We start from the raw sequence: 20,288 nt of genomic DNA on the forward strand, positions 1-20,288 counted from the left end.
TCTGAGAAGGATGCTCACCTTCGGGTATCGTAGTCCAGGGTGAGGCCGTTGGGCCAGCCCAAATCTGTGTTGATGAGTAATTTCCTCTCGGAGCCATCCAGGTTTGACCGCTCGATCTTGGCCAGATGGCCCCAGTCTGTCCAGAAGAGGTACCTAGGCCAAAGCAGCCGTGTGAGTCCCCACACAGCAAGGGGGAGAGGGGGGGTGTCTGAATATGGTGGGGCGTGGTGAGGTGATAGGGAAAACTAGTGGCTCTCTAATATTCTTCCTCATGGGACAGTGTTCTTGGTCGCCAGAACTTGGAGGAGTTAGGAGACTCATCCTTGTACTGTGTACATTCTAAATAATTTCTGGGGGCCACACAGCTGCAAGAAGAAGCTTATGTAGGCTATGCAAGGTCAATGTTGTCAAGTTATCCATGCATATGTTTTGAAAATAAAAAGCTTTATTTGAAAAAAAGAAAAAAAAAGAACTTTCCCTAATGGACCATCTAATATCTACAGAAGAGCCACGTTATATATTAGAAAACATATTTTACTGGAAAAAATCAGTTTAAGAATTTTTAAATGCAGACACTTGCTCAATTGTGGCCATGCATGAGCTGCTGTATAGCGTCCATCATTAAATTTTAACATTAAATAAATAAAATTAAATTAAACATTAGGTTGAGAAAAGAAATATTAATAAAATTGTTTGCCATTTTAAAAAAATAAAAAAAGAAGCTTGTGTAATTCATAGCTCCCTAGAAGAAGTTCCTAGTAAGTGGAGAAACTCTGGGCTGGATGGAATCTCCAGAGATGCTACTGCAGGTTTCTTTTTCCCAGTGCCAGGGGCCCCCCACCTGCCCTGCCACACAAGCTTCCATAAGCCCCAGCCTCCCTACACTGGCTGGCTCCCCCTTCTTCTGGCTTCAGACTTACCCCTTTCTGGGGAAGGCAGCAATGGCCCTGGGCTCATCCAGGCTGTTGTTGATCAGCACCTTCCGGCAGGAGCCGTCCAGCCTCGAGGCCTCGATGGTGTTCCGACCCGTGTCCGTCCAGTACAGGTTCCTGGCCACCCAGTCTACTGCTAGGCCATCAGTGGTCTTAAGCCCGCGCCCAATCACGGTCTCCATGTTACTGCCATTCAGGTCGGCTCGCCTTGGGGACATGGATTCAAGCTTAGGGGAGGGTCTGGGTTTTAGCAGAACATTCTCGATAATAATCACTAACATTTGTAATGATAACAACTAGAAGAAGTGAATGTCCCCTAGATTTATCGCCCCAAGCTACTCCCTGAAATTTGGGAGTGTAGGGTCTGGGCAGGAGGCAGGTCAGTAATTCCTGAAGCCTGTGAGGGAGAACAAAAGTAGGGACCAGGAAGAAGGTAAGAGAAGACAGAATGTCTCTATGAATTTATAGTATCCCATGAGCCAGGGGTTCAGGCCATGCTCCATTGTCAGGCGAAGTGAAATGTTTTTGCCCCTGAACATAACACAGGAGTCAGGGAGGAGAACCGACTGTCCAGTTTCCGGTGCGTCGCCAAGTTCTGGCCCCTTTGTGACTCCATATAAAGCAAGATCTCCCCTATGCAGGAGGAAGGGAAAGCTACTTTGGACGAAGGGAGGCTTGGGTACCATCCGAGGGCCCAGGACACCCCTACCTGATGACATCCAGGAAGACATCCGTGTAATAAACCTTCCCGTCCACACTATCATAGTCCAGGGAAATGACGTTGTTGAGCTCCGGCACGGGCACGTGCACGTCCGTGTGGTCGTTGGTGTCCAGAGAGATGCGTCTGATGGAGCCCCGGCTGGAGAAGAGCAGGTAGGTCTCTGGGGAGGGGTCACAGGTCTTCCCGTCCCCCTTCAGCTGGATGCCCGTGGGGCAGGCGCAGGAGAAGCCAGAAGGTGTGGGCAGACACAGGTGAGAGCAGCCACCATTCTTTGGGCCACATTTGTTTGTGCCTAATGGGGGAAGGAACAGCAGGATTAGTGTCCACCCCAGAGCCCTGGCCAAAGCCAAAAAGCTCCAGGTCATGAGCATTCGGTCCTCTGCAGCCAACTTCTGTCATTTCCATAGGTGGAGCAGAAAGGGGAGTCCTCTGGGATGACTCCAGGTGGGCCAAGTGGAGACCCGTGCCCTTATTAATATGGTCACAGACAGAGGGAATACCACATGACACTAGAAAGCAGTCAGGTGATCACTCAATAAGCATCTAGTAAGCACCTACTGTGTGCCAAGCACAATATCTCAGTTAAATATCAGGATCACAAAAATGGCAAAGACTGTTCTATCCTCAGAGAGCTTCCAATCTATTGAATTCAAATAAAGCAATTCAGGTAAGTCAATTTAGCCCGAAGTTTTGTTTTTCTGTAAAATGGGGGTAATAAGGTACTGTTGGGCTCCCACTGGATATCCCCGGAAAGCAGCTGACAGAAAGCACCAGTGGTCAGCTCACCCAGCGGCCATTGTCGGTCCACAGCTTGGATGTCCATGAGACCAGGAAGGTTGGCTCGCACCAGGATAACGTTGCTCCCCGTGCCCTTGTCTGCACGGTGGATGCTCCGGGTCTGCCAGTCCGTCCAGTAGATGTAAGAGTCGAGCAGGGTGAGGCCGTAGGGATGCTGAACAGGTGATACCAGTGTGCGCCGATTGGCTCCATTGAGGTCGGCGGCCTCGATGCGCTGAAGTGGAAGGAGGAGATGGGAGAGGACGTGAAAGGGCTGGAGACAGCCGGGGCAGGAAGCCCTTAAACCAGTTAGCTTGGGATTCTCCCGGTCCCTAGAAGGCCTCCCTCCTTTATTCCCTTGCCCCACTAAGGGCTACCCACCTCAGTGTGGGCATCCGCCCAGAGCAGCTGGGAGCCCTCCTTGTCCACTGTCAGCCCATTGGGCCAGCCCAGGTTGTTGCTAATGAGCACCGTGCGGTCTGAGCCGTCCATCCCGGCACGCTCCAGCTTCGCATTCTCCCCCCAGTCTGTCCAGTACATAGACCTGGGGGATGCAGAAGCCCCAGGTGAAGCGAGTGTCTCCAGGTGGGCCAGAAAACACAGCCAGTGCCTGACCGGAATAAAATCAAGCAAGTCCCTGGAGCCCCCTTTTCCTGGTCTTACCCCATCTCATGGTACAGCACAATGGCCCGTGGGCTGTCCAGGTTCTGCCACACCAACACCTTCCTCATGGACCCATCAAGGTTGCCCACTTCAATCCGATTGGTTCCCGTGTCTGTCCAATACACCTTGCGGCCAATGGCATCCACTGCCAGCCCGTCGGTGGTCTGTAATCCTGGAAAGACCAAAAGGATCACAAAAGGTTCTATATGAGAACAAAGGGAAGGGACAGCAGTTGCCAGATCCCCCACGACTCTCTCTTCCCAACCAAAATCTTGGCGAAGCTTTCACAGAAGCATCGATTTAGGGTCAATAGGGATCTTGGCGGTAATCGATCATAGATTTGGAAGGAGCCTCTGTGACTCTCCAGGAGACCTTGTGACTTGCTCACACAGGGAACAAGCTTTTGAACCCAGTGCTCTTTCCATTGGACCATATTATCTCTTCATCTAATTCAACTTTTTCTTTTTATGGACGAGGAAACAGAAATAGTAGGTGATACGCTCAATTTTGCAAGGATTTGTCAGTGGCAATCAGGCTTCAAATTTGGGCCCCGGACGCCAAATTTAGCCTTCTCTGTATCCCACTAAGCTGGTTGTAGCCAGTCTCACCTGTGGTGATTATGTCCTCATGCTGGGAGCCATCCAGGTTGGCCCGGCTGATCCTACGTAACGTGCTGTCTGACCAGTAAACCTTTCCTGAAGGAAGAAAATCTAAGTCAGCCTCAATTCCTATTCAGTCCCATCTCCAAGGCCTTTGTGGTTGCCTCACTTGAATACCCTTCCTTCCCACCTCTGCCTCTTAACTTCCTTCAAGACTCAGCACAAGACTGTGGGAACTGAGTGGGGATCACAACATAGCATTCTCACTCTTTTTGTTTTTATTTTCTTTATCATTTTTTTTTCTTTTTGATCTGATTTTTCTTGTGCAGCAAAAGAATTGTATAAATATATATGTGTATATTGGATTTAACATTTATTTTAATATATATTGGATTACTTGCCATTTGGAGAGGGAATAAAGAAAAAAGGGGAAAAATTAGAACACAACGTTTTGCAGGGGTCAGCATTGAAAAATTATCCATGCACATGTTTTAAACATTAAAAGCTTTAATAAAAAAAGAAAGAGATTAAGTGACTTGAAAAAAAAAAAGACTCAGCTCAAACTTACCTTCTATCGGATACCTTTCCCAGGCACACTTTCCCAGTTGCTAGTGCCTTCCCCTCTGAGATTTTCTCCCATCTACTCTGTCTATATGTTGTACATAACTAGTTATTTTCATGTTGCTTTCTTCGTTTGAATTTACATTCAAATACTCCTTGAGGTCAGGAATTGTGTTTTTTCCCTTTATTTATATTCCCAGTGGTTATCAAAATGCTCACTTAATAAATGCAAAAGTATTTATAGTAACTTTTTATGTCATGATAAAGAATTGTAAACTGAAGGAAAGTCCATCAATTGGGGAATGGCTGAATAAGTTATGGTATATTAATGCGACGGAACACTACTGTGCTTTAAGAAATGATAAAAGGAGTGTTTCAGAAAAACCTAGGAGGAAGAGAAAGGGACCTGTGGGTGCAAGAATGTTTGTGGCAGCCCTCTTTGTAGTAGCCAGAAACTGGAAACTGAATGGATGCCCATCAGTTGGGGAATAGCTGAATAAATTGTGGTATATCAATGTTATGGAATATTATTGTTCTGTAAGAAAAGACTAGCAGGATGATTTCAGAAAGGTCTGGAGAGACTTAAATTAATTGATGCTGAGTGAAATGAGTAGGACCAGGAGATCATTATACCTTTCAACAACAAAACTATATGATGATCAATTCTTATGGACGTGGCCCTCTTCAACAATGAGATGTTTCAAACCAGTTCCATTTGTTCAATAATGAAGAGAACCAGCTACACCCAGTGAAAGAACTCTGGGAGATGTCTATGAAACACTACATAGAATTCCCAATCCCTCTATTTTTGTCTTCCTGCACTTTTGATTTCCCTCACAGGCTAATTGTACACTATTTGAAAGTCTGACTCTTTTTGTACAGCAAAATAACTGTTTGGACATGTATACATATATTGTATTTAACTTATACTTTAACATATTTAACATGTATTGGTCAACCTGCCATCTGGGGGAGAGGGTGGGGGGAAGGAGGGGAAAAGTTGGAACAAAAGGATTTGCAACTATCAATGCTGAAAAATGACCTATCTTGTAAATAAAAATATTTACTATAATAATAAAAAAAGAAAAAGAAAAACCTAGGAAGACTTATACAAACTGATAAGAAATGAACAATAAGCAGAACCGAGAGAAGTTTATATGATTATAATGATATTATAAAGAAAAATAATTTTAAAGGACTTAGGAATTCTGACCAAAATAATGAGCAATCACAGTTCCATAAGACTCATCATCAAGACAAATCTCAGACTCTGAGTAGTAGCTTAAGAAAAGAGCCTCCATTGGCTTTAGGGAAAAGAGTAGGGTTTTTTATCCCCTCCTCTTCCCCCCCCCCCCCGCTTAGGGAACATACAGACCTTCCTGGGGGTCCACCCCAATGGCAATAGTATTCTTCATGGTGATGTTGACCGGCACCACAACATCAGCAAAGTATGGGATGTCCAGGGAGACCATACGGATGTCTATTCTCCTGGCGAAGATCAAGAAGCTTCTCATGCCTGCAATGGTTGAGACTGTCCTATGAAAACCGCCTCTGTCCGTGGTCCTGCCTTTCAGGGAAATTGCTCAGGTGTGGGTGGAAAGAGATACCCCATTCAACTAACTCCCTTCAAACTCAAAGAGCATGGACAGAGGTTTCCTTCTTCCTAAGCCATGGGCCAAGGTTACAGCATCTTCCTCCAAATCACAGGATGTTAGAGTCAAAAGTGACCTTAACTTAAAAGTGACTAGACCACACACAATGAATACTCAAGCAGCTTCAGTGGTGAAGATCTCCAGTGTGGGGAAGCTCACTACTTCCCACTGTGGCCTATTCTTTTTTAGATTAGTATTAACTTTTAGGACATTTTCCCTTATATCACATCTCAATTTTTCTCCTTTCAACTTTTACCAACTGGTGCCAGGTCTGCCCTTTGGCCAAGTTAAAAAAAGCTAAATTTTCTTTCATGGGGCTATCAAGAGTTATTCGGAATCATGAGCTCTCTGTGCTCTGGAGGTGTGTTCTAACACCTCAGCTTTTTCTCCTAGAAGCCCCCAATACTCCAGTTGTCTGCTCCCCAAGGTCTCCTCCCTTCTCTAGAGGGGCTCACTAAAGAATTTCTTCTTAGACTTCACTGGGCCCTATCCTTGGGTAAGGAAGTCTCTAGACCACCAGATCTTAGGTTTTTATGCACTCACCAGATGAACAAGTCTTGCCATCGGGCAGAAGGTTGATGCCCGTGGGACAGGTGCAGCTGTAACCTTTGGGATGTGGGGATCGAAGACATAGGTGACTGCAGCCCCCATTATCTACAGCACAGGGAGTGTGCACTGGGGAAGAAGGACAAGGAAAGAGCAGTCGAATGAATCACTTCTCCTCTTTACTCCTCTCCCACTTTACTTCTCCATCCTCTCACTGGTAGCCTTTGCCCTCTGAAGATGACCACCCCCAGATGATGATCCTGATTGTTAAGTCTTGCACCTGGGTCACCATTTTATGATGCCCTTACATCATGGTCACTCTTCTATGGGCTTCAATCCTCTTTCTCCTGCAGCCCTCACCTTCTCATTTTGCTTTTCAGTTCTTCTCTCTAACTCCCATTAGGAGGATTAGCAGGTGTTGTCTTATCTTTTTATTTTTCTTATATTTATATCTCTAGAACTTAGTAAGTGCCTAAAACTAGGAAGCACTTAATAAATGTTTTCCTTTCCTTTCTCTCTCTCTGTCTCTCTCTCTCTCTCTCTGTTTCTGTCTGTCTCTTTCTCCTTTCATTTTTTTCTATGTATCTATCTATCTATCTACTTCTTTGTCTATATCCATTCATCTGTCCATCTATGTAACCATCCATTCATCCATCCATCTACTTATTAGCAGTGTAGGGGGGTAAGGAAGCAGGCTGCATTGGCCCAAGAGGCTGCTCACCTGGGGGCCTTAGCCGATGGAAGACATGGATGTCCATGAGGTTCTCCAGGTTCTCTTGTAGTGTTTCACGGTCCAGACCCGTCAGCCGGTCTGCACTCTGGATGCTCTTGGTCTGCCAGTCGGTCCAGTAGATACGCTCTCCATAGAGGGTCAGCCCAAAAGGATGTGGAAGCTGGGTTCCTATCAGCACCTGCCAACCCCCCAACACTTCTCATCACTTCCATACATGAAAAAGGTGGGGCCTCTTATTTACTATCTCCAGCATTTCAAAGGTGGATATAGGACAAAATCTGAAACCTTCCTTGCCCTCAAGAACTTCCACTTTCTTGAGCTTCTCCACCCCCTCCTCACCTTTCTCTTGCTCCCATCCAGCCCAGCAAACTCTATGGTCTTCATGCCAGCATCGGCCCAGTAGAGTCTCTGGGAGCCATAGTCGATGGCCAGTCCGTTGGGCCAGGTCAGGTTGGAAGAGATGATGACTTGACGGCCCGAGGCATCCATGCCAGCTCTCTCGATCTTGGGGCTTGCACCCCAGTCAGTCCAATACATGAACCTAGGTATAGGCCAGAAAGGTGTTTTGCTTCTTTCCTTCCTCTCACCTAAGCATCTAATTCTCCTCAAGAAAACAAGTTGTATAGTTTATTGACTTTTTCTGTTCCAGTCTCTTAAAAGTATGGGACCAACTGGAGTTGGAGTGATTGGACCAGATTTGAGTGCTGGCTCACTTAATTCTACCTCTGTAATAAGTGTGAAGAGTCAATTCATTTTTCTTTGGGTCTCATCCTAAAAATAAGAAGGCTGGATTAGGTGGCCTCTAAGTTCTCAATTGATGATGATAAAAATAATCATAATAGCTAGCTTTAATATCGTACTCTAAAGTTTACAAAGAAATTCAATACTTTATCACCTGATCCTCATACCAATCCTGTGAGGTAAGTGTTATTATTCCCATTTTACAGATGAAATAATTGAATCCGAGATTTACCCAGGGTTATAAAGTGTCTGGGAAAGGATTTGAACTCATGATCCTACTATTTGATGATTCTAGGTCCCACTGAATTCAGATAATAATGGGGGACAAGCGAAAGAGGAAAGGAGAGAAGGCCAAGTGATATTCTGAGAACAGCTTGAACAGGAGAGACTTACCCGCCCCTGGGTTCTACCACAATGTCCCGAGGGCGATCCAGATTTTCCCAGATCAGTACTGTCCTCATGGTACCATCTGTGTTGGCCACTTCGATTCGGTCTGTGCCTGCCAAGATGGGGGAGATAAAAATGTCAGTCGCCCAGAGCCCGAGGAGAGATGGAGAGCAAAGCAGTTGGTCCCATCCAATTGGTATGCAAAGCCGCTCTGGCCCAACCTTCTCAAAGGGCCTTGGCACTGATGGTGTTCTCCTACGCCAAGATCCGAGGCGGCCGACCACACAGATGAGCAAGATGCGTGGCCAGTAGATGTTCCCACCCAGCTCCCACCCACACCAGTGACTGGAGGGAGGAAAGAGGGACCAGGAGCTGCCTTTTTGACTTGCCTCCCAAATAGCCATTTGGGACATTTATGGAGGAAAAACAATGAGATTGGGAAATGCCCAAATCCAAGATGGAGCTTCCTTGACCAGTCCCACAACCATTCATTCACTTGATAACTATTTATTAATATTACTACATATAATCAATTAAATATTATTAATTAATAATATTAATGATGATAGACCCTGCCATCAAGGTGAAAGGACTGGGGGAAATAACATGGACACAGATAAAAACAAACATAAAATATAAAAAATCAATGCACTGTAATTTCCTGGGGGAGAAGCAGCTGATATTGTGTAAGATGAGGCCCATGGGACGAGCCTCGAAGAAAGCTAGGGATTTTTCCCATAGAAATGAGGAGAGGGGGTATTTCAGGCATGGGGGTCAGTGCTGGAATCTTTACAAACTGCTAACTCATTAGAGTGGATAGATTATTGATCTGATCTTACAAAGAGATGTTTTGGGCCAGAACCTGAAACAAAGTACTAAGTAGAACTAATTGATACAATGCTTGTGGAGTTCACACGTTTGGGAGATTTCAGGGTTTAGTATGAGATATCCGAATTCACACCTCCCTTGAAGCTCTTAAGGGCAGAGAGCACTATGGGAGAAAACCCATAATCCCACTCTCTGATATATAAGAAGAAAGCAGAGGCCCAATTAGAGAGATTCATTCCATTTTCCACTTGGCTGGCTGGTGGCAGAAGAGAGTTCAGTTGAATTTAGATTGAGAGGGAGCGTCAAGTGAGTTCAGCCAGAAGCCCTCTCTGAGTGAGGAGTTTTACTTTGGAACATTCACTGGGGTCGGAGAGGAGCACTCTGGGAGATTGAGAGCCAGAAGCCCTCTCTCCGAGGCAAGACAGATTCAACTTGGTGCTGAATTAGAGACTGAAGAAAGCAGAGGCAGAAGCAAAGGACAAGTTGCAAGAACTCTTAGAACCAAGCAGAGATAGGCCTCAACTAACCGGGCTAAATAGGAAGGGGAAAATACACATTTGCATTTTTACCAGCTGGCTGCATTTTGGGGTAATTATTGATCTGAACTGAAACTAAGACTGCCTCCAGAAAACCTCCCCGAGAAACCTGCTCTCTCCCACAGAGAACTATTATATTTAAAAGAAGAAAATCACCACAGGTCAGCTTGTTCAAAGACATGGAAATAAGAGATGGAGTGTTCTGTATGGGGAACAGCAAGTATATCTAACAGACTGGAATATAAATGCATAAAGGGTACAATGTGGAATCATCCTGGAAAATGAGGATGGTGCAGTATCATGAAAGGCTTTTAAAATACATTTTATTCCAGAGAAGGGATTCTTAACTTGGACCTGAGAATTCCCAAAGGGAATATGGATATATTTCATGGGGCCTGTGAACCTGGAGGGGAAAACATACATCTTTATTCCGAGATCCTTTGTAACCCTAATTTTTACATTTAGAAATAGGATTCTGAGAAAGGTCATTAGACTGTTAGAGGCATCCATGACACAAAAAAGGTTAAGATCCCCTTCCTGAGGCACTGGGCTGCTTTGACATGGATCAAAGGCTTAGGATTGAGCTCAGATGACCCTGGGGGTAAAAATATCTCCTGAGTTCTCCAAGACCAGCGTGGCTACTTCGCTGCACATACCTGCGTCAGTCCAGTACAGTTTATTGGTGACCCAATCAATGGCCAGGCCAGCGGGGCTCTCCAAACTTGTGTCTACTACCACCTGGGTAAGAAGCAAAGCAGTATCACCAACTGGGCTGAGCCGCCAATCGTGGCTCCACCCCCCCTTGTTCCTTGAGCTTGACGACAGTCCGGAGACCTAGTGCCGTCGAACTACTTGGGGGAGGCTGACGCCAAACCTCGCTCCCCCCGGGGCGTGGCCGCTCCGGCCGCCCGTACCTCTTGCCCCGTTCCATCCCACTTGGCCCGGCTGATGGTGTCGGTGCTAACGTCGGTCCAGTACACATAGTCGTCGCGGGAGTCCCAGTCGAGAGCCACGGCACTGCGCACGTCAGCCAGTGGGATGACATCGTCGGACAGGTCCTCCGTGTCGAAGCTGATCCGACGGATGTCCATCCTTCGGGCAAAAAGCAGGAACTTGTCAAGACCTGATCAAAGGCCGAAAGGGGGGGTCTTCTTTTAATCTTCTAAATTCAACAACACAGTGACAGACACAGACAATCACCTGCGTGACATCTGGCTTAATCACGCCACCTGCCTGGGGCCACGCGACCTCCTTGTGCCCATTCCCTTCTGCCCCATCGACTGCCTTACACTCTGAGCCTTAATCCCACTTTGGGCACAGGGCAAACTTAGATAAAATCTGGGGATCAAATGGAGAAAGTAAGGATCATAACTGACTTTAGGACTGGAAGGTTTACCAAGCACTGATTCTGAGAAGAAGCTTCCTGGCCCTCCCTGGACTTGTGCCAGTACACAAAACGGCCGTTTTAAGAGGGAGTTACCCCAAATAAGTCCCATTATTTCCAGTGGTTTGGCTGCAAAAGGGCCTTGGGCCCTTGTAGAGTCTTATAATCTAAGGCAAGTCACGGCTTGGGCTACACAGGAGTGACCCTAACCAAGACATTTTATGCAGCAATGCAAATACTGATTATAACTTTGCTCAGACTGTCCCCTTCGGGGAATCAATAAATACTTATTAAGCACCTACTATGTGCCAGGCACTATGCTGAGCCAACTTTGCCCTTAAGGAGCTTACAATCTAAAAAAAAGCAGGAGCTCAAGGGATCTCTGGCCCAGGATAGAGGAAATCACTCATTTATTCATTCATTCATAGTCCCTTGACATACGTGGACTAAGTTTCTATCATGGCTCAGCACCACTGCTAGGCTCAATTTTAGCTCCCCGGTCTCTGGGTTGAAAGAAACGCCCTGATCTTAGAACCCTTAGGAGCCTCTTGGATGCCGGGAATACTCTTATGTAAATGCCAGAGTTTAGAGAAGATCGATATAGGGGGTGGAAGGCTCCCCCCCAATTTCTAGCTGCATCTAATTGCCCCTTTATAACAGACGTGCAGACATGGCCCCCCAGGGAAGTCCTTCTGCTGCTTGGAGCACAATAAGCCAGTTTGGCTGGTTTCCTTCTTCCCGCCAGGAGCTGACCTTGCCAGACCACTTCAGAGTTTATGGAGTTTTACTCCCATCGCCTCCCTTGACATGACCACAGATTCGGGCTGGAAGGGATCTCAGAGACCACCGAGCCAAGGCCAGATCTTTCATTTACAGCTAGGGAATCGAGGCCCCCAGCTAGTAACCATGCGAGGCAGCATTTGAACCCAAGTCCTCCTGACTGCCCATGGTCCTCTGGCTCCAATCACTGCTCTCTACCACGCTGCCTCTTCATAACAACCTAAAAAGGAGGCACTGCAGCTGTACCTATACACCCATTTTACAGATAAGCATACAGGCTCAGCAGGATTAAGTGATCTGTCCAAGGTACTTATATATGTCCATGTGTTGGCTCCTGCTAGACTGTAAGCTTCTTGAGGGCAGGGAGTATCTCTTAGGTATCGCCAGTGTTTGGCACACAGTAGGCACTTAAAATATGCTGACTGACTAACAGGTAAGATCAAGTTCAAGTCTTGCTTGCCCCTAAGACCCAGAAGAACACAAGCTATTTCTAGGGACCCCAAAGCTGCAGCGGCTGGGAGCCTTCAGAATCCTTTCATTCCACATCCCTGGCCACAGGTCTAGTCCTGCCCCCAGAATCCCTGCTGGGTGTCCCCTCCCCAAACACTTACTCTGAGCACAGGTGTGGCTGCTGGTCTTGCGGAAGCCAGTGGGGCAGGCACAGGTGTAATTCTGGCCGCTGGGCAGGCACAAGTGGGTGCAGCCTCCATTGTTGTTCCCACAGCGGTTTCTCCCTGCTCAAATACCCCAGGTTAAGAGGCCGCCCCATGAGTCCAGAGGCTGGACAGGAGGCGGAGGGGATGAGAGCTCAGAGATGTGCTCCTTGCAGTCACCAGCAGAGGGGGCAGCTGCCTCGTGCCTGTCGCTACCTTGGGTTCCCCCAGCTAAGGCAAGGACACCTGGAGGAAGGGGCCCTGGGAAAATCTCCAGAGGAGAACTTGGGAGGCGCTGAGGGGCAGGCTGGGCTGGCTGCCCAGAAGGTGACTACCTGCTGGCTGGCGCTGGGGGTGCAGCGTGTGGATATCCATGGGGAAGTGCAGTTTATTACGGATGATCTCCTGGTTCTTTCCAGTGAATTTGTTGGCACTGTTGATGCTCTTGGTGTGCCAGTCCGTCCAGTAGAGGCTATCCTCAAACACCGTGATGGCAAAGGGATGCGGGAGGCCTGTGAAAAGGCCCAGAATGCCCTCAGCCCAGAGCCCTGGCGGGCCACCGCTCCTGGACCCAACACTACTTAATTCAAGCTCAATCTCTCAGCAAAAAGAATGTGGGGCATCTGTTCTCTGCTGAAGTTCCCAGTACCCAGCGGGAATGGACAAATGGGCTCACGTGACTTGGAGCTGAAAGGGATGTTAGGATTACCGAGTCCAACCGCTTTTTCCACAGGAGAAGAAACATAATATAAAAGCAAAAATGTTTCTCAAGAACAGATACTAAATTCTGAATTTTCATGTAAACCCATTTGCTACCTTAGAGTTTGGAACCTGATACATAGTAAATATCAGTGTTGTGCTTGCTGGTAAATATTTAACAATCAGCTCTCAGAAGGAAAATAAATAAGCAAATTACATGTACATATATATATATATATATATATATATATATATAATTTGCATATATGTGTATAAAAACACACTTTTATATTCAATCTTCATTATTAACATTTTCTCCCCTATATATTGAAGAAAACAATAAACTAAACTCTGGTTAAGTGTTTGATGATGTCAGAGGTGTAAGTGATCGTGGTGAAAATTTAACAATCAGCTCCAGTATCGGCTGACTTTAGCACACCTCTGGTAAACACTTACTAAATACTAAAATCTATTTATCAATAGATAAACTGACTGATGTGGACTCAGGAAGTCCTCGATTCAAATTTCAGCTCAGAAAACTTACTGGCTGTGGAACCTGGGCAATCACTGTAACATCTCTGGGCCTTAATTTCCCCACCTATAAAATGAGCAGGCTGAACTTAATGATTTTCAAAGTCTCTTCTAGCTCTGATTCTATGATGATTCTATGGGGTTCAGAGGGATAGAAGAAGGAAAGAGAGTGAAAGGGAGTAAATAGAAAGCTCACCTTGGCTAATGACAGCTTTGCGGTTACTTCCATCCAGGTCAGCTCGCTCAATCACATGGTGTTTGGCATCTACCCAGTACATTCGATGTCCGGCGTAGTCAATTGTGAGCCCGTTGGGCCAAAAAAGGTGAGTATCCGCAATGATGCGCCGCCCTGAACCATCCATGCTGGAGGCCTCAATGCGAGGGGTATTGCCCCAGTCTGTCCAATAAATGGTCCTAGAAAGGGAAGAAAGGTGGCTGTGAGGTGGGCAAAGTCTGTGCCCATTTCCCAGGGAAAATGGAGGGAATCATGAATAAAACATTATTTATTCCAATAACCGTTTGCTCAATGTCCACAAGGCATTTGCCATTATTCTAAGATTATTGGTGGGAGTGACAGAATGGATGCCATTGTGGTGTAGGCTAAAAGATAAGGATTCAAATCCTGCCTCTTTTACACACTGGCTGTAAGGAGGAATTTGGGCATTTCTCAGCGCTCTGAGTAGCAGCGCTCTGGGACTATACTTGGCACAAAAAGTGCCAACCTGCACAGAGGGAGTGTGCTCATGGGAGTTCTTCATAACATTGAAAACATAGATTCAATTTCTAATCCCTAAATAATATGTAATGTAATATAAATGTAATGCAATAATGTAATAAAATGTAAATAAATAAAATGTAATAATTACATTTATAGTATGCTATAAGGTTTGCCATGTCTTTTATCTCATCTGTCCTTTACAGTAAGATGGAGGAGAGAGGTCTCAAATTTAAAAGAAACAGGGGCCACTAACCTGGACAAAAGGTTCCTACAGATTATATATTGACTTAGAAAATCACAAATTAACATCATCTATGCTTTATCGTATTTTTATTTAGATAATCTAGTTCAGGTTGTACTTGGGAACGTTGTGTCTTAGACACCTTTGGGATAGAATATAGAGCATTGAACTTGAGGAAGAGTCGGGAAATCCTGGGTCTGAATCCCATCTCAGAAATTTTCTAGACATATGAGTTTGCACAAGTAACTTAATCTTTCTAGGCCTCAGTTTCCCCATCTGTAAAAAGATGGGATTGGAGTTGTTGACCTTCAAACTTCTTTCAGTTCCAAATCTATTATTTTGTTATTATTATTATCAGCCTGTAATATTACAGGTGCTATTTATACTTTATGAGGAAACCTTGAGCTAGAAGGAGATCAATAACTTCCCTGAAGTCACACAAAATCTAAGGCAGAATCTTTTTTATGAGGCCGTTTTTTTCCATCACTGCACCAAGAAGGACCATGACCGTGGCTCCTGTAGGCAAGTCCCCTCCCGCCATGGAGTAGTCCCTGCTTTAGGAATCCTTCATCTTTGCCAGACTGGAATAGGAGCAGTGCTCACGAGCCAGTTTGCCTCTTGGTTTCAAACCTACTTCAGCCCTCCAGGCCCATTACATGGAAATCCCCCCACCCAGGAAGACGGGGGTCCAATGCCTCTGCTCTGCAGAGTGGTTAGTGGGTAGGGGGTCGAGGTTCTTACTCACCCCTCCATGGGGTGCAAGGCAATGGCCCGGGGCTTCTCCAGGTTCTGCCACAGCAACACTTTCCGATGGGCACCATCCAAGTTGGCCACCTCAATCCTAGAAGTGCCTGAGTCTGTCCAGTACAGTTTGTCATGGAGCCAGTCGATGGCCAGCCCCCCTGAAAAAGTATAGAGAGGGAGAGAGTGCTTGAGGGCCAGGAGATCCAGCCCATGTTCCCATAGTCTTACCATTTGACTCTTCCATCTTTCTATTCTGGTCAATTCACCCTCAAGTTCTAGGTGGTATCTTAGCTTCCTGGCCCACAGTACACACCTCTCACTTCAGCTAATTATATTGCCATATTCTTCCTTTTGGTGAGTTCCCATTCACCCCAGACTCAATTCTCCTTACCTGGACTTTCCAGGCCTGTCGACACCACCTCCTCCACATTGCTGCCATTGAGGTTGGCTCGGAGGATGCGGTCCAGGGTGACATCTGACCAGAAGACAAGTTCCCGCCGGTGGTGGAAATCAAGAGCGATGGCATTCTCCAGGTTGTTGAGTAACAGTGTGTACTCGGAGCGGTGCGGCAGCACCTGCCGGATGTCAATCCGATTGGCGAAGAGCAGCACGGGCTCCGGCCCTGGGACACGGCAGAGAGACGGGGCCTAAGCCCAGGCTCCAGGTCTGTCCCGGGCCTCCCGGGCCTACTTTAGTCATCCAGGTACATTAGATGGAAATCCCTCACCTGAGAGCATGGGACCCAAAAAGCCTGTGCTTGAAACCTCAAGGTAGGAGAGGCAGAGCTAGAAGAAACCTTCAGCTACAGTTACACCCTGGAAACTCCTTTCTCAGATCCAAAGGTGTTCCCACTTATCTCTCCCATCTCGTTGAAAGAATAGCTGCTCCATAGTTCGGTTAATCTTTGTAAAGGACTTTGCAAAAGCATCTCAATAATATCTGAAGTCAGAGTCCTATTTCTGAGGCTTCCTTATGTATTTGGGTAATTCATTTAACTTGCTAGGACCTCAGCATCCTCCTCTGCTCTCCTACTCCCTACTAATATGGCCATTACTCTATTTCAAGTCTGAATTATTACAATTTCCTCTTAACTGGTCTCCCTGCCCAGAGTCTTTCTGGCTTTTCCAGTCTATTTTCTATACAGCTGCTAAAACCATTTTCGCTAAATACACATCTGTTCCTCTCACTCTCCTGCTCAAAAAGCCAATGTGGCTCCCTATTACTGCTTAGATAAGATAGAAAATGTCTTACAAAGCTCCAAGGGCTATAATTATCATTATTGTTTTTATAACTATTACTGGATAGTTAAGGTTCCTTCCCCTACTCTGGCTCCAGTCTTTCTTTACAGACTTCATTTTTATTATTTTCCCTGGACACTTTAGCATCCCATACAACTGGAGAGGAGCCCCTTGCATACAAAGCACTCCATCTTCTATCTCTTACCTCCATGCTTTTGCTTCCACTATCTATCCCTCATTCCCAGAATGTGCTTCCTCCTCATTTGCACTTCTTTCAAGGCTTGGCTCAGGTAGGAGGAGATATCAGGCCTCTCACCACACTAAAGTTACTTGGAATTTACTTTGTGTTTACTTGTCTGTGTACAGATTTTATCCTCCCAGCAGAAGGTAAGCTCCCTGAGATCAGAAACAGCTTCATTTTTGTCTTTGTACCCCCCCCCGTACATAGCACAATGTCTGGCATACAGTAGGTACTAAACAGATGCTCTCTGAACTGGAAGATGGTAGAGGGGGTTAGGTTACCCACTAGAGCCCAGAAAGTTAACTGGTGCTGCCTCAGGAAGGTTTGCCCACAGGGTCCATCCCTGGCTCCTCTTACCCAGGGCCTTGCAGCTTCGCCGATCAGGTCGGAGTTCATAGCCAGCCTCACACCAACACTGGAATGCTCCATCGCTGTTAGTACATCCCTGGCTACAATAGCCCTCCTCTGCACACTCATTCACATCTATGGGGAAAAGAGTGTGCATCAGAGAACTCTCATTCTGTCCAACTTCCACCCTAATCCATTGGTTCGCCCGCCTAGACATCCGGTTGCATTCTAAGTAACGGGACCCAAAGCCCGCCCATCACTCTCAACAACCTACTGAACCTCTTTCCTTCCAAGCATCCTGCCTCACCGTGGCATGAACGGCCATCCTCCATGAGTCTGTAGCCGGTGTGACAGGTACACTGCACCGCTCCCCGAAGCATCTGGCACTTCTGGGCACAACCACCATTGTTGACATTGCAGTTCTCCTGACCCGTCCGAGGCCCTGTGCCAGTCAAGTCAGAGATGGGAGCTGAGCCCAACATGCTCCCTAAGGAGAGCCGGCTCGGCACTCCCCTAGACCATGGAGAATGGCTCCCTTAGCTGGAAGAGTCCCTCGAGAGGGTTCCCTGTTAGCCCTGGTTGTTGTATAGCAAGGGAAGCCCTGCTAGATGGGTATCACACAAAGGGGGCTGGGTTTGGAGTTCAAATTCTGACTCATCGACTCCCTTACTGATTATGTGATCTCGGGCAAATGATCACCGGATTTAGAATCAGAATCTCAGTTTAAATCTTACGTCTGCCATTGACTACCTCTGGGATGTTGGGCAAATCTTTTCCTCTGGAAGGGCTTCAGTTTCATTCAGAAAATGAAACTAATGGAACATGTGCTCTTGGAAGACCCTTCCAGCTCTAAACGTGTGATTCTACATCAGTTCCTCTTTCTGGGACTCAGTTTCCTCATCTGTAAGATGAAGATACTGGAAGAGCTGGGTTAGCCATTTCTACACTCACAACTCGCCAGATTCCCCCATAACTTACAACAAGGCACTCCCACGCCAGGAGACACTCACGGCAATTTTGCTGAGGGCTCTCGTCACTATTGTCAGCGCAGTCATTGACACCATTACATAGCTTTCTCTGTCCAATACAGCGCCCATTCCCACATAAGAACTGATCGGAGGCACACTGAGGGCTTCCTAGGGAGAAGGAGACAGCACAGATCACAGAGGGGCTTTGGCAAGAGAGGGAACAGCTGGACTGGGATTTGGATGAATCAGGGTGTGTGTGTGTGTGTGTGTGTGTGTGTGTGTGTGTGTGTTTGTGTGTGTGTTCCAGAGCAAGGCACGGATCTGGTAAGACTGAATCCCCAGACCTTCCATTAGGGTTTGAGAGAGTGAGGTGGTAAGGCACTCATGACATGAGGTAGTAATGATATAATCCTAAAAATGGTTTAGAAGGAAATCCTTCTTGTATCTGAATACAAGTCGAAACATTCTCTATTTCTCTCTCTATTTCTTTCTTTATTTTTGACTTAATTTTTCTTAAGGGTTTTTATCTTCATTAGGGTGGGAGATCTATGTTTTCTTTCACAACTTGATTTTTATGGAAATGTTCTGCATAACCTCACATGTGCTTTCTTAATTGTGGGTCCTCACCCACAACTGATAAGGGAGAGAACCTAGAACTCAAAAATCTTAAAAACAAATGTTAAAAAAATGTTTTCAATGCAACTGGAAAAATATTAATTAAACAAGCAAACAAACAAACAAAAAAGGAAATCAACTAAATACTTAAAATAAACACCTAGAAATAAATATATCAACAGAAAGTAACAAACACTTCTAACACTGGTATTTCTGGCTTTGGAGTTAGAGGTCCTGGATTCAGATCTTACCATTGACATTTACGACCTGTAGGCCAGAAGTTCCCTGGACCTCAGGACCTCAGTTTCCTCATCTGTCAAATGAGGGGATTAGAGGAGCTCCCTTTTGGTCTAAATCCATGATATTATGATATCACAATCCATGCTCCTTGGGGAAAGGGCCAGAGAAAGAAAGCTAAACCATGAATTATGGCCATTGCAGATTCCTGGCCCAAGATGCACAGCATCAATTTTGTCCCATCTTGCCCACATCAAAGGGTGCTTGTTAAGGGGCCAAAGACAGGGCTGAGGAGCCTAACCTGTGTTTTCACAATTTTCTTCATCACTGTTGTCTGAGCAATCATCCTCCCCATCACAACGCCAAGACAACCGGACACAGCGGCCAGACGTACAACGGAACTGCTCTGCCGTGCACATGGATGTGGCTGGAGGAGGCAGGAGGGAAGGTCTAGGTGAGGGGCAGCTTCTCCTCCCCCACGCCCTTAAGTAGCTCCCCCCCAACCTTAACCAGCCCCTCCCCCAAGCTTAACCAGCCATCTCCCCCTCCCCATACCTTTAGCCAGTCCCTCTCCCCAATCTGGAGCTTGGCCAAGATGGATCGTCCCTTCCCCCCTTCTCCAGCCTTTTCCCCATAAGCCACCTCATCCCTCCAGGACCGTTCTACACTCACTGCAATTGCGCTCGTCGGATTGGTCGTCACAGTCCGCATCCCCATCGCAGCGCCAGCCGGCATTGATGCAGAGGCCGCTGTCACACATGAACTCCCCCGAGCGGCAGGGCTGGTGGGAGGCTAGGCGGGGATTGGGCAAAGAGAAGGGAGAAAGGTTACGAGTTACCCCCCAGTGCCAAGGATCCTGCGAATCAAGCTGGAAGGGTCCTCAGAGGCCATCTCGCCTAAGCCTCTCATCTTATGGATGAGGAACATAAGGCCCAAGGAGGCTCTGCCGGAGGTCATGAAGGTAGGAAGCTGCTGTGACTTGAGCCTTTCCAGCCACCTTAGCCGCCCCTGGGACAAACTTCAGAAAGTGAATCTCCTAGCCTGGGCCCTACAAGGGGCCTGGCCCACAGAGCAGATCCCAGAAATATTTGTGAACAGAAAGGGATGGCGGATAAACAAACAAATGACTAAGGGAATGAATGGCTGAGAGAACTGGGGAATATCCTAAGAAGGCTTCCTAGAGTTCAGATTCGTCCCCAAGACTGCCCTGCCCCA

General features: G+C 46.6%; 1 protein-coding gene across 2 annotated transcripts in view; it reads right to left on the reverse strand.

Moving 5' to 3' along the window:
• Nucleotides 1-20,288, reverse strand: part of LRP4 (LDL receptor related protein 4) — a 46,901-nt gene that overhangs the window by 18,601 nt on the left and 8,012 nt on the right. For both annotated transcript variants that reach the window (XM_051964304.1, XM_051964305.1), the window contains exons 6-29: nucleotides 19,746-19,865; nucleotides 19,375-19,500; nucleotides 18,264-18,389; nucleotides 17,561-17,695; nucleotides 17,263-17,388; nucleotides 15,818-16,048; nucleotides 15,428-15,584; nucleotides 13,920-14,137; nucleotides 12,829-13,005; nucleotides 12,452-12,574; nucleotides 10,591-10,799; nucleotides 10,333-10,414; nucleotides 8,319-8,424; nucleotides 7,524-7,725; nucleotides 7,173-7,362; nucleotides 6,449-6,580; nucleotides 5,629-5,769; nucleotides 3,702-3,788; nucleotides 3,094-3,265; nucleotides 2,812-2,974; nucleotides 2,440-2,665; nucleotides 1,642-1,945; nucleotides 921-1,139; nucleotides 19-153 (exon numbers count right to left, since the gene is read on the reverse strand). In XM_051964304.1, coding sequence (XP_051820264.1) covers nucleotides 19-153; nucleotides 921-1,139; nucleotides 1,642-1,945; nucleotides 2,440-2,665; nucleotides 2,812-2,974; nucleotides 3,094-3,265; nucleotides 3,702-3,788; nucleotides 5,629-5,769; nucleotides 6,449-6,580; nucleotides 7,173-7,362; nucleotides 7,524-7,725; nucleotides 8,319-8,424; nucleotides 10,333-10,414; nucleotides 10,591-10,799; nucleotides 12,452-12,574; nucleotides 12,829-13,005; nucleotides 13,920-14,137; nucleotides 15,428-15,584; nucleotides 15,818-16,048; nucleotides 17,263-17,388; nucleotides 17,561-17,695; nucleotides 18,264-18,389; nucleotides 19,375-19,500; nucleotides 19,746-19,865 — 3,907 coding nt within the window. The remainder of the gene's footprint in view (nucleotides 1-18; nucleotides 154-920; nucleotides 1,140-1,641; nucleotides 1,946-2,439; nucleotides 2,666-2,811; nucleotides 2,975-3,093; nucleotides 3,266-3,701; nucleotides 3,789-5,628; nucleotides 5,770-6,448; nucleotides 6,581-7,172; nucleotides 7,363-7,523; nucleotides 7,726-8,318; nucleotides 8,425-10,332; nucleotides 10,415-10,590; nucleotides 10,800-12,451; nucleotides 12,575-12,828; nucleotides 13,006-13,919; nucleotides 14,138-15,427; nucleotides 15,585-15,817; nucleotides 16,049-17,262; nucleotides 17,389-17,560; nucleotides 17,696-18,263; nucleotides 18,390-19,374; nucleotides 19,501-19,745; nucleotides 19,866-20,288) is intronic.

Source organism: Antechinus flavipes, chromosome 6, assembly GCF_016432865.1.
Source record: "Antechinus flavipes isolate AdamAnt ecotype Samford, QLD, Australia chromosome 6, AdamAnt_v2, whole genome shotgun sequence".
Classification (NCBI taxonomy): Eukaryota; Metazoa; Chordata; class Mammalia; order Dasyuromorphia; family Dasyuridae; genus Antechinus; species Antechinus flavipes.